This window comes from Temnothorax longispinosus, chromosome 1 (genome assembly GCF_030848805.1).
Source record: "Temnothorax longispinosus isolate EJ_2023e chromosome 1, Tlon_JGU_v1, whole genome shotgun sequence".
NCBI classification, from domain to species: Eukaryota; Metazoa; Arthropoda; class Insecta; order Hymenoptera; family Formicidae; genus Temnothorax; species Temnothorax longispinosus.
This window is the reverse complement of record NC_092358.1, coordinates 28,355,052-28,369,544: the sequence shown is the minus strand read 5'-3', so window position 1 is coordinate 28,369,544 and position 14,493 is coordinate 28,355,052. Positions and strand designations below refer to the sequence as shown.

Genomic DNA, 14,493 nt, shown 5'->3' with positions numbered 1-14,493 from the left:
CGGTAAACAGCGATAGCTCGATTTCAATTCGACAATACGACATGTACGAAATTGAGGATTCATCTATCTCCTAATATTAACGGGATCGCGGACGCAAACGACAATAAGCTGCAATGTAGCGCGGGAGATAGTGTAATCCTCACTATCGATACATAATAAACATGGGTGAAACGGTGGGATACAATTATCGCTTTGTTCGCGTAGATAAAATTTATCGTGTCCCCGCATGCAACAGCGGTATAATTTCCGGGATTCCGCGTTAATCCGATTGGGCCAGCCGAAAGAAGAGAGACCCGGCTCGTACCTACCTACACTATTAACGTATCAAGTGCCGTGTAATCTCAAGATAGAGCCCGGTATCCGGAGTATCCGGAGACTGCGTATACCCGAACTTCATGAATTATTTAGCTCCAACTACCGTAGCACGGCGTGAAATCCGTTTAAAACTGTGCGGTGTGAACCTAATTTTCATAATTATGATATTTTTCGATTCGATTAAAGATATGAACTCTTCATATTTCGCTTTCAATCGCGTGCCCCGTAATCCTATTCGATATACACATGTCTTGGCTCTTTTGTGGCTTATTCGACTTCTGAAATTGAAAACTTAATATCGAAACGTTGCTTTATCCCATTTAGAATTAACAGCAAAATGTTCTCACTATATTTTACATATATCGAAATCGCTATGCTAATCGTTATATTTCGCCTTTATTTCGATGATATAATGGCTATATGGTAATTATAAGAAAATTAAATCGGCTTCACAACGAGTTTTGCTAAAGCAAATTATATTTCGTGAAACGTAATAACATGTAAGAATTATTCGATAAAAGAATCAAGTCACACATATATACATATATCTAGTATAGCTTTTATTTAAAAAAAATTTTTTTTGTCTTGAGAGTATTCGCGTAAACGCCTATACTGCAAAGAGATTTATACATTCCGAGTTAAATATTAATTCACATTTGCGCGCGATTTAAGCTGCAGCACCTTATCCATGAATAGTGTGCCATGAAAGCACAGACTTGTAGGCTTTCGTGCAACCGTAGCGTTAATAAGTAACGCGACGTTCGCGTTCGTATACGGTGGCGGTTAAGAATAATGCTGCTTCCGGTCCCGCGGGGAACAACGGGTTAATGCCTTTCCCCAGGCTCTCTACTATCATCATCATCCACTTCTAATAAATACGGGAATAGATTCTTTTGATGGCAAATCGCGGAGCGTCTGCTTGTCTTACATATTTATAACGAGCGAGATTATACGCTCGGGCTTTCGGACAAAGCACAAATTTTCCTTCCGTACGCGAAACAAGCTCGATTAATTTTTCAAGCTCGACCGTCCTCGACGTAGGTCATGAGGCATGTTTTTCGGACGGCGAGCCTCATAAACACTTCGTGTCTGGCAGGCATTTGTCATACATAGGACAACGTTACGAAGCCCTATTACTAGCCGACTTTGCTTTGCAGATGCGGCAAGATTTGCATGCGACGGCATAAAGGAAGTATATGTTGGTTGCGAGGGGGCCGAGGGACACGGAGGATCTCGTAAGCGGATGAATTTTAAAACGACAACGCCAGGCGAACTGCGTTGCTCGTGCATATTTCGGAACGAAAAAATGGGAGAATCGATTTGCGTGAGACTCGTAGTTTTTTTATGATTTCAGTCTGAGCTCCGAGTTTCTCGACTTTCTGACATTCACAAAATCCGTAGGATTTCCGAAAACTAGTTTCAGGTTTGAATATTGTTACGAAAATGCGTTTACGAGAGCGATAGGAGAGTCGTGATTGACTTGGATAAATTTCTCGAATGTAGATTTTTATATTTGTTATATAGGTCCTGGAAATTTTTGCCCTGAAATATACTAAAAAGAAAAAAAGAGAATACCGTTCACAACTTTTTCAATATTTTTATCACGATAAAGTTTTATTAGTTGGTTACACTATTTCTCTGTTTTGCAATCGTTTCTTCTTAGTTTCGAAACAACTTCTTTAACTTCTTTTCATTTAATACGAAAAATTTGTTTTATCTGCGTGAATTTTGAGCTACATTATCTACTAAATTTATATTTTTGAAAGAATACTTTCTAAAAAATAAAAATAATAATTTTATTTAACAAATCTGGATGGCAGTTAGCCTCCTCTACGATACACGCGCAACGAGATTGCAACGGCGACATGATAATTAATCAAAGAAACGATTGGGGTCAGATTCGCGTTACTCGCTCTCTACTACATCGTAGTCGACCCTCAATCTGAAACTGTGAAATTTTCTGACGAAATAATAAGATCGTAACTCGCGCCCTTCGCGTAATATGGATTAATAAAAATTAAGGCAACACTCTAAAAATTATCAAACTGGTCTGAAATGTGAGAATGAAGTTTTAAATTTTGATAATATGATTACAGTGGCAGCAAAGTATAAATGGAATCTACGAGGCGGGATACGCGATATCCTTGGTAGCTCTATTGCTTTCCTTAGGAATTCTCACGTACTTCCGGTAAGTTATAAATTTATCGACGTTGTTATTATCTCTGCTATCTCAACGGGATATTAAAATTTGTATGCGCGCTAGAGTACGTTAATGCAAAAACTTGGAGAATTACTTTCAGATGTATCCTGCGCTTGAGATACGATTAAATTGGATCGCTTAAGAGGAAATATATAATATCTTTTTTTAATTTAATAACAAAACTCGTAGTTTCTCAAAATCTGAGAACAAGAAGTTTACTTTTTAAGAAGTATCTCAAAAGATAAAAGGCAAAAAGAACATATTGTTGTGAATATTAAAAGCTCTTAATTTAGATCTATTTCTAGAAAAATTAAAATGTGTTATTATATTATTTATTATATTATATATATTATAGTCATTTAATTTGAACAAGTTTTAGATGTTTCTTATCTAGCAAAAAGTAAGTCTTATCACTGAAGAGATTAACAAAGACGTAGACTATTAATTCTATTCGAAATATCAAATTAGTATGCTGTTTAGCGACCTAATCTAGACGGATGTCATTCATATACAATTGTTTGTAGTGAAACATTTTTAGATCTTTCTTTACTGTTCTGTAACATGAAGTTTAGGACTCGTTGAAAAGGCTTCAGAGAAGTGCGATTGAGAGAACTTTCCTGTTTCTTTACACGCAGATCTCTCAGATGCGCACGGATTACGCTGCATATGAATCTATTCATCTCGTTTGCGTTCAACAATGCCTTATGGCTGGTCTGGTACAGGTTCATAGTAGCGAATACGGATCTACTACTTAATAATGGCGTACGTATTAAGAATATAAATATTATAAAAGTCTATAAAAAAGGTAAAAGATATATGAAAATAAAGGACTATGTTTCATTTATAATTCAAGATATGTATTTATTAAGACAACGGGAATAGAGCATTTGTCCTATCATTAAAACTTTAAAACTAGTTTCTTTCTTTTCAAGCGGTTTAGTTAATTGTAAGTATGTATCGAAAAGAAAAAGACTACACGCTTACAATTAATAAAAATTGTATCAATTGCAATTTATAAAAATTCTAAAAATTGTCTATACTGACGGAAAATAGATGTTTATTTAAAATAAACTGAATATAAAGAATAATAGAATTAATCAGACTAATTATGATACGAAGCTAAATACGGGAGAGAATTAATATTTTTCAATGATAAATATATGAAATAATGTAATTAGAAAATTGTTAAAAATGATAACAATTTATTTGATTTATTTGATCGAATTATTAAAAAATGGAGAAAACTTATCAACGTCATCAGGAAACATTGTTATATTATATTTAAGCTTAATGTAGCACAATTACTCAGATAGTTCGCAAGAGCGAATATGACTTGAGTGACTTTGAAGAGGCATTCATAAACTGTCGTGCGCGTACTTTGCAGATACCATGTCGCGTTCTGCACGTAGTCCTTCATTACTTTCTATTAACAAACTACGCTTGGATGCTCTGCGAAGGCTTCTACCTGCACACGTTGCTAGTGAGTGCATTCACTAGCGAGCACAAATTAGTGAATTGGCTGATGGGACTCGGGTGGCCAGTGCCAGCTGTAATCGTCACCTTATACACAGCATTACGTGCATCCAGCGACGACCCTGCGGACACCGAGCAGTAAGTAATAATTTATCAATGGTCAGTCACGCTTGTAAAACGTACTACTACTATGCCAACAACATTAAAAGAAGCTTTTGTTGCACAAAATAGATAAAGAAAAATCAAAATCGAATAAAAGATTGAATCTCACAGTGGATTAAAAAAGCTTTTATCGTATATAATAGGCAGAAGAAGTAAAGTTACTGTCGCATTTATATTTTATTATTTTTTTTATGACATTAAATTCGAACTGGTTAATGCAATATCGTATTTATTAATTTATAGAATGGAAATTAAAAACTTCACTTGTATAGCATTCCTGCAATCAAACATTGTGTGTTGGGAAAGAAACGAATAACACATATGGTCCGACAATCGATTAACTTGTTAGTTTTATCTGAGGTCCACATTTTATGAGGGATAGCGTTAAACACCTTTTATTGTAAAAATGCTGAAGAATGCTAAAACAGACTTAGGTACCATACAGATTCCAACAAGCAAATCTTATACAGTACCGGTTGAGAGTACATCAGCTTATGGAAACAGGAAACTCGTTACTTTAATCAAGAAAGACGTACATAAATATTATCGAATTTTATTTTAGTACTGTTATTTCACACTTTGATAGAAATGCTTTGAGGAAAATACGAAGAAAATAATTTACTTGCGTTTTATATATTTTTGAAGATGATGCAACTTCGACCGATACTGTATGACAAATATTAAATGTACATTAAATTAGAAATATTAAATATGTATGTAACGGATTCCGAATCATGATTCTTTGGTGAATCGTGACTCTATTACAATTCCGTTTAGAATTATATTAAAACTGAAACTAAAAAGAAAAAAAAACGGAATCTCTAAATGTTTCTCCAATTAGTTAGGCACGTAGCGCGTGCAAAAATATGACCGTGCCGAATTAAGGAAACTCTTGCTTTCGGAGCTGTAATACTAATGCGTTTCCGATAAACGACTACGGGAATTGAACGAGCCTATTAATTGAAGTGTTTGGGATTCGTTGAAGGAGACTATTGACCTGTGGCACCGACCGACCACGGAAAGGGTGCCGGTCTACTCTAATTTCTCAGCAAGAACAGCATGCGGTCGGTTGCGTACGTGATGGTAAAATTAGGTATGTCCGCCACCATGAAGCCACGGTAGCTAAATGTGCCGTGGTAGAAGATCGAAACCACGGTGCGACAATCACATTACCGTTCCATTATATACGATAGCCGAACGAAAACTGTCGATATACATGCTGAGAAATCGGTATGCTTATATAAACAAAGTAATCGTCTCCTTTTGCATACCTAATTGACAAAATGTTTTGGCAGTTTACAAATTATTATGTTAAAATAATATTCTGATAAATTGTCTAATATTTTATTTTATACTTAATTTTAACAAAGGTTTTTTGTATTAAACGCGATAGAATCATCAAGAAAATTATATATTTTTCCTTGAAGAAGTACATTAAGATTGTATCTAAATCATGTAAGAAAACAGTAAACGATCCCAAAGACCTTTTTTTCTTATCTAAAACTTTTCTAAATCTCACGTTTGACCTTTTTATGCGAAATCTTTTTATAGCCGACGATAGGAGGATCATCTTACATAAATTACTGTAGAAACCTTTTTCCCCAAAAAGATTTTCATTATAATCCTTTATGCATGAACCATCTTAAAAGACGCCATCGTCTTTTAAGTCATGAATTTGTATATGGAGAAGACCGCGCTATATAAGAGTAATAAGAAAAATGGTGGAAATGTGAAATAAGGTAGAAATATTTTCATATCTGTCAGGATCAACAATATAAAGCTATAACATTTTGTATCCCTACTTCTTTTTCTATTTTTTTTTCCCCAGGAAATTTAAGAAAGACGTATTTTTATAAAACTTTGCATAATATCCATATAAATTTTGCGATAGTACGTTATTCAGTTATTCTTTTGTATCACGATTTAAAACGATTAAGTAATATTTTGACTAATCTAGTTTTACCTTCATAGTTTACCTATAGTTTTTTGAGTTTTCATCGAAGTTTGGTGCGATCAGAAATTTAAGGGCTAATAAAACATACCGCTACCTTCTTCTATACTATAAGTATACCCGAGAAAATCTCCGAGAATGAATCAGCACTTTTGAGCACCCTCGTTACTTTACTAAAAGCGAGGTCTCGGTCACAAAAGAACTATTGTTGTTCTATCTTTTTTTTTTGGAAGAATAATTCATCGAGGTATGCGTGTATAGCGTGCACGCTATTTTGCGGCGATTTTTTTATTTGGTTCGTCTCGCAACTTCCTATAGTGCGCGGCGCAGGCGTAAGTACTTTACTTTACCGGAAGTTTCCGCAACGTGAGTTTCACACAAAATATAAAGGCCAGAGAACGTCGTGAACTTAATGAAAGGGCAACATTTGATGAATATGCCACGTTATGCAATTTCGAATGTCATGGTCCATCGTGCCATAGTTCACTATAAGGCATCCATTACACCTGTACGTCGCTCGACTTTAAAACTTTTACGGAGTTTGAAGATTAAATTTACAACACGCTGCGCTAAAATTTCAAGTACATAACTATATTAAGTAATTGGCCCAACATCGTAGAACATGATGGTTTTTCAATCATATTATTTACTATAGAACTAATCATCTTACAAGCCTCAGATATACATTTTGTATCTTAATCGGATACACGCTTTAGTACACGTATTTTTTGTATTATTATTTGATTCTTTATTTAGAGTTCAAATAAAATCTAATTAACTTCTACTAATTGAATAACATTGTTTCAATTTCGATTTTATGTCTGTCGATATGTATGTTAAATGACTTTTCATGACATTCATTATCAATATAACAGCTGTTACCGGCTAATTAAAATGATTATTCAGTAGAAATATTAAAATTTGTTTGAAAACTACTCTACACGGCACATACCATTATATGAAATAACACGAGAATACTCGATCTTTGCACCACAGATGCCAGAAACATATTCATACATCCGTTCCGCGGATATGTGTATACGAATAGCTTTACGAGCGACGCAGATTGAAACATATCGGAACATTGATGAAATAAACGGCTCGACAACGAGCCACATCGACGCCACGTTATAAAGTATCAAGTTGATGAAAACAATGTCATATTGAAAGCAAATGTTGTCGAGTCGATCGTTACTGTGGATGCGGAAATTTTACGGAAACGTTCGCATGTCACGATTCACGATAACGGCGGTATTTTCGTTAAAGCATGCAATCTGTTATGTTAAATAAGAAATAACTTTGCTACCAATGGCTAATAGCAGACGATCATTGAGATCGATCGGAATCGTCTATTTAACAAGTTATTTATCGAGAGAAGTAACTCAAATTTTTCGATAAAAATACAGTCGTCTGTTATTAACTTTGACTTATATTCGTCGTTTTATATGTATATCTATATATTGTTATACCGCGAAGGAAAGATTTTATTTTTAGAGTCTTCTCGTGATTGTTTTACACAAGATTCGACGTCAGCATCCGCTACTCTTCGCTTATCCATCTATTTTCGTCGATATATATTTCTGCAATATACTCCTTCTATCACGTGGGGTAAATGTTTTATAACCGGACTAAGGCACTAAGGCAATATCTAGCAGCGAACCTCCAATCTGTTATGTATCTTCCTCTACCTTTTGTATTTATTACAGAGAGCTCATCGCGAAGTTATTCCCTTGACATTTTTCATCGTCTTCCTATCAAGTTTGTTAGAATAGGGATTTATATTAAGCGTCTGTACACACGAATGTGGATATACTTAGGTACACACAAGAATCGAGGTACGATCGATCATCTTCGATGCACACGAACGCTTTCTTTCTTATACTTCCTATTTCCTTATTAATAAAGGTGTTAAATATACGGGTTTGTATCTGACGAATGACACATGCACAATATATCAATCTGTCGAAAGTGTAACTTTCAAAGATAACGACGTTCGTGCACGAAGCAATTCCTCAATGAAAGTAGAAAAACTATATGTTGAATGTATTTTGTAATGAACCAATAAACATTTCATTAATCTTCTTGGTGGCAGACATGATGCGTCTGCGGTATTCAACGTTTTTGAAAGAAAATTTTAGAAAAAACCGTGTACACAATTTATTACAATATACTTTATTAGAATTCGGAATATAAATTTTCATGTCTTTACATACCAATTAAAAAGAACACATGAATTGTAAGATGGACAGAATTATACATCATGATTAACATAATAAAATCATAACATATGATGTTACGTTAGCCAGTAAACGAATTAACAGGTTAATTATATTAATTATAAATAAACGGATAAATAACGAATTAAATTATTGTTACGATTAGGTGCTGGATCAACGAGGGCAACTATATGAACGCGCTGATTTATCCCGTATGCGTTTCCACCTTGTTGAATCTGCTTTTCCTATTTAATATCGTGAGGGTACTTCTCACGAAGTTACGTGCCGGTCCCGCCATTGGAACGCGCCCTTCACGATCTATGCTGCAAGCTTTCAGGTAGTTGAATTTTTCACTTTCTGTATGCTACCTTTCACGTCAAATTGTACATTGACATGACAGCGCGAAAAGAACGTAACAAAGAGCGTAACAAACGTATCCCTTTTACAGAGATTTACGAGCATGTACAGTGCAATTTTTTAATCACGATAAATTATCCGCAATTATTTTGACAAACACGTGTCAACTTTCACCAAATAATACGTACTATCCAATACTATTAATTGTGTCACAGTTCACAGTCTTTTTTCATCGTTACGAAAAGAAATGTCAATATGACTAATTTAAATGAAACACAAGTAATTGCTGATAATTTGTTATTAACGAAAGAACACTATACTTTCACATTACAAACTAATTACAATAATTATTCACAATACTGACAATTTATGACGACGTTTAATATTTTGTTATCACAGGGCCACGTTACTTTTAGTGCCTCTCTTGGGCCTTCACTATTTAGTAATTCCGTTTCGGCCACCAAAGAACCATCCTTGGGAGAACTTTTACGAAGTCCTTTCCGCAATCACAGCTTCTTTTCAGGTTGGTACTTTTAAACCTTTGCGTATTGATTTACAATTAAAAGCGATATAAATAATAAAGTAAATTATACACAATCATATGTATAAATGGGTCTGTATTCAGAAAATCGTATTGCGCTATTGCGCATCATGGCATTCATGGCATATGTTTCGAACAGATATCAAATCAAGATTATAAATCTTCGTGCATTGGAAAGCTTCATGCATCGGATAGCTTCATGCATTTAATATGCACTGTACTTTATTGCAGCCTACTCTCTCATATATCTCGACGCATTCGTCAATGTAAAATTGATTTTTATTACATATTATATATTGCGGAAATTCTTCATGTATATAACGTATATATTATAAAATGTATCACACAAACAAATAAATTAACAAAGTAAATTTTATCTTTCGCCAATTTAAATAATTGAAATACATATAGCATTACAAATATGATCAAATCCGATGAATACAAAGTGTTCTCTCTGCAATAAAAACGGGATTTTAATCTTTCGTGGAAATCTCCAGTCTCAAAATCAAATAGCGAATTGTAGTTAGAAACAAACGTATATCATATCTTTTGAAACATGATGCAGTCATTTGTTTTTTTAACCACTCGGTTTAGTCAGAGATATGACTTTTTGTATACTATGGAAAAAAAATACTGGTACACACTATATATGGAATATTCGAATGCTATTGCACCTAAAAATTCAACAACGATGAATTCTTTGAGCAATATTTACATTTTTTTTCTCGACGTAAACACAAGGACAGAGAGATATCTTTTTAGATTCTCATCCGAAGCAATACGAGTATCGAGCAATCAAATTTTGTGCGAAATTGCGCTTTCACGCACGACACTGCCGACATGACTGCATTGTTATATAATCGCTTTATATCGTATAAAATCGATGGAATCGCTATTTAATTGAACGATTCTGTCGAGTGAATCAGTTATCTTGGTATTTGAAAGCTTTTTCGGTGTAACGATTTTATATCTGAAAAAACATGGTCGTTAGAACGCATATATGCGCATATATCTTAACAATGTCGCGTGTCGCGTGCATCGAGAAACATTCCAAAAAGTAATTTCGATCGATTAACTTTGTAATTTCTTTGTTACATTTATTCCTTATCTATCTATAGAAGTGATTTGAAATAAAAGTATGTAAGGAAATGTATGGGAAACGCAAATATATATAAGTTTCCCTGAAATATAAACATTTATGCTTTGTTTCACAAATTAGTTAGTTTAAATACAGCAATTAATGCAGCAGTTAAATATCCAATTTAACTGATATTCATGTATAATCTGGTAGCTATTAAAATATTGACCTCGCCGTTAAAAAGAAAAAGTAAGATCGAATTGGTCTTATCTAGGATAAATATTGCAACTTTCCGTGCATACAATAATAATGTAGAGTGAAATGAGAGAAGGGAATAAAATTTCATAGCTCATTGGCGATACGATTAAATTTGAGAGTTAATCGGAAAACCCCGTATCTCATGCGAAAGAAATTGTGATAAAGTCGACGGGAATTTTCTTCGGAAACGTTTTCCCGAGCTCGATGTCGAGGTAAAATGTAATTTCTCTCTTCCAGGGTCTCTGTGTGGCTGTGCTTTTCTGCTTTTGCAATGGCGAGGTAAGTTCCTATGACTACGGAAACAGTCGTTATTACTGCCTTCGGAGTAACTTTCGTGCTATGTAATGATATTTTCCCTCGTGGTGTTGTACAGGTAATAGCACAGTTCAAGAGAAAGTGGGATGGCAACGCCTTTTTGCGAAAACGAGCCAATTCCTGCACGGCCACAACAGTCTCGGTATGGAATATTGACGAAAAGTACAAAGATTTAAACGACGCCTTATAAGCTTCCCGCCCACCTTTCCACGACACCCGTCAAAAAATAAGACTGAGCGAAGAACCAGGTGGATTAAGAGAAAGTGGCAGGAAACCCGTTTCGTGGAATTGAATTCCTTATCTCCGAAATCGTGGATGAATTCAGCGCCCTTTGAAATCTTTTATCAGCATACTTCCATTACTTTGTATAACTCACGAACGATTATATTAGTAATCTCTTTAATCCTTTCGAGGAGATAAAGTATAGCTACGTCATAATTTCCCTTGACATTTAATTGGCGTTTATGCTAATAATCTGTCTGTCTATTTTAATACACAATGTAAATGAAAAACGAATACGAGACATGCTTTTTATTTAGTTTCAAGTATCATCGAAAGATCATGAAAATGTCCGTGAGGTTTGCACAATATAATGTCCCCAATGTGAGATGGACGAAAAAAAATGTATTATACCATATATTTTATAATTATTATCCAAAATTTGTATCCTCTAATTTTAAACAGAAGAAAACGAATTAAATTATTTCAAAGCATTCGTGAATTTGGCGATTCGGAATTTGCACAAGTATGCGGGGAACGAATTTCTATCAATTCCTCTCAATCCACCGATTCTTCGATCGCGAGTACAGAATTTCGTGGACCATTTTACGTTTTACGTGCCATAAGTAATAGTAATCAAGAATGTCCTGGAACGTAACTATTCTACGTTACCTGATGTTAGGGAACGATGAAGCACACCCTTGCAGTTTTAACGAGAATTTGCACTTGACGCGCGAAAGAGAGAGGGAGAGAGAGAGAGAGGAGAGAGGAGAGAGTAACGGTCTCCCGATTGGAAATTCCCGTATGCACGACTCGTCAATGGTGCGATGCGGACTAACGCACACGATCAGTCCCTCTCCTGTGACTAATTCACCCGCGTACCAACGGTACTAACCCACACGCATACTAACCCACGTGACGTGGACTGCCAGCCGTTTTTAATGGGGCGATGTTGCGTTTTTAACGGGCCACTAATCATGTGTTGTCCACGGGAGGGAAAGAAAGAGAGAGATAGAGAGAAAGAGAGAGAAAGAGAGAAAGAGAGAGAATGAAACAGGGGAAAAGGGAAAAAGAAATATATATGTGTATACGAATGATCCGTCCGTATCGTGCCAGTGACAGCAGCGTGCCCGAGTCGAGTCCATTATGGAACGTTGACTGTTTCAGTTTATCCGCTCGACCGCAGGTCCGATGGCGGGAGAGGAGAAGGTGTGACTATCAGCCGGCAGCGTCGGCGGTGCCGAGGGACGACGACTGTAATAAGCGATTGCCGAGCGAGGATCAGCAGCTGCAGCAGCAGACTGTGCAGATGATCGCCGCGGGTCGGCCAGGTAATCATGGCAACAACAATCACACGCGGGTCCTCATCAAACGCGGTGCCGGCGGCAGCGGCGGCGATGGCGACGGCGACGACGGCGACGATACTTCCCACGACGAGTGCGATCAGACGCAGTGTTGATGACTACCGACCGGATCAGCACCGGGGATGATCGCGCTACGGGACCACATAGAAAATCACTTCTCCCCCATCCCGAAGATAGGCACCTCTTCGCGAGATAGGCGAGAAATCGGAGTCGGCGGAATTTATCACGTCGCGATTCGCGATTCACGAATGTGACGAGTTACGGGTTAATAACGGTAAACCGGTGCAAATCAGAAGATATAGCGTATCTTATCTTCTACGTGTAATATAATCATTCGTCAAGAGAACGCCTTCCTTTTGTCATTATGTATACGTACGGTTCTCTTTGGTATACTGCAGAAGGAAAAGCAATGTAAAACGGAATGATTTAAATTCGTATCGAATATTCGCACGAAACCTTTTATTTTTTATCTTAAAAAAAAAAAAGATTTGTACTACTGCTCCGCTCCACCGCTCAATATCAAACGGAGCTACGAAAAGACCCGATCAAAGATATTTTATAATACTCGTGGGCATAAAAGCTTAAGTCCTAAAAAATTTACCAATAATGAGACCCCGAACTCTAAAAGCTCCTTGATTATTTTTTTAAGGCAAAAATAGTGATATATTGCGAAGAGAGAGGTGGAACGCTTTTTTAACAGATTTTGATTTTTATGTAACGTGAATCTCGTCTATAACGAAACATATAGAAATGTGCGTAGTTACAATTTGTATTAATTTGATGAAGAAGAAAAGTCATATCAGTGATCATACGATCGTCGTTTTTATACTAGTGAAGAGTTATTCTTTGTCCGTGCAATGTTTAAAAGTGATCTATTAGCGTTAGGGTTTCTGGCCAATCGTTTCGCACTAAATGTGATGTAATTTGTTTGTATATATTTCAACATCTATGTAACGTTATATAGGTATATCGATCGACTGTATGCTGAAACTCATTGTTCGCAACACATTGCAATCCTAATAAAAGGAGTTTGTAATTATAATAAATGTCGATACCATACATACTAGTCTTAACTGTGTATCATAAAATAGATCGCAAAACTGTAAAAATCATGAATAAAACAAATTAAATTTTCGAGAATAAGTTTATAGATTAAGGACGAAGAAGAAATTTCGTGAAACTTAAAAGAAGAGTTCGATTAAAGCAATTGCAATAGGATTTCGAGAATTTTCAGGAATCTCGAAATTTAAAAAATCCTAAATTTAGGTACGCGTAGCGTTTAAAGATGTTTTCCGAACTTTAAACTTTTCTTCGACGAAAATGACAATGGCCAAAGAATTTCTTATTTTGTTCGTATATAATTGTAATATCGTACAATCATTTTGTTACGTGTGTGTGTATATATACATATACAAAATTCTATGTAATGTGTCGATTATAAACAGTTCTATAAAAAGTAAAATGTGAATATTATATACATATAGCGTGTATAATCTTGATGATTGTAAGAAATTCATATCTCTGCAAGCGGAACGAATCTCAAGAAAAATGTTTAAAAAATTTAATATATTTTGCGAAAGGACACAAATAAACTAACCAATCTCGATTTAACTCTATGATTATTTTCTCAAATATACATTACCATTCTTCCATGAATAAATTTAAAACATCATCAAATTAGAACATAATGGTGAAGGTAAGATTAAAATATCAAACAATGAATATATTTGCGTGTTTTGCAAGTAAAATATTATTTATGAAAAGTATTTTATGCATCAAACGAAAGGAAAAATTACTGACGTCCTTCATAGGTTTACTTTATCAAATTAGAGTAGATTCTTGATGAAAAGTCCTTTATATGTATAGACGTAAGCACCAAGATCCATCGCGTGTATTTCCTCGCAATTTCCTCGCTTTTGACATCGCAGTTAGAATGACCGAGTTAGGCACACCAGCCTTTAGAGCTCTAGACCAGTTCGCTGCAGCTATATTGAATTATAACATCAGAGGCAAGAAATCAGATATAATTTCTTCTTGTAACGTA

At 35.4% G+C, this 14,493-nt stretch overlaps 1 protein-coding gene across 7 annotated transcripts in view; it reads left to right on the top strand.

Annotated features, from left to right (window-relative positions):
- The window catches only part of Dh31-r (Diuretic hormone 31 Receptor), a 91,438-nt gene extending 77,378 nt beyond the window's left edge, over nucleotides 1-14,060 (top strand). For 5 of the 7 annotated variants that reach the window (XM_071795763.1, XM_071795741.1, XM_071795754.1 and 2 more), the window contains 8 exons: nucleotides 2,412-2,503; nucleotides 3,151-3,277; nucleotides 3,900-4,126; nucleotides 8,484-8,654; nucleotides 9,074-9,197; nucleotides 10,789-10,830; nucleotides 10,925-11,008; nucleotides 12,272-14,060. In XM_071795763.1, coding sequence (XP_071651864.1) covers nucleotides 2,412-2,503; nucleotides 3,151-3,277; nucleotides 3,900-4,126; nucleotides 8,484-8,654; nucleotides 9,074-9,197; nucleotides 10,789-10,830; nucleotides 10,925-11,008; nucleotides 12,272-12,544 — 1,140 coding nt within the window. In that variant the 3' untranslated portion in view covers nucleotides 12,545-14,060. Of the gene's footprint in view, nucleotides 1-1,472; nucleotides 1,640-2,411; nucleotides 2,504-3,150; nucleotides 3,278-3,899; nucleotides 4,127-8,483; nucleotides 8,655-9,073; nucleotides 9,198-10,788; nucleotides 10,831-10,924; nucleotides 11,009-12,252 lie in introns of all 7 variants that reach the window. The other 2 variants (XM_071795770.1, XM_071795780.1) reach the window with 2 other exon arrangements.
- Nucleotides 14,061-14,493: the final 433 nt, after the last annotated feature.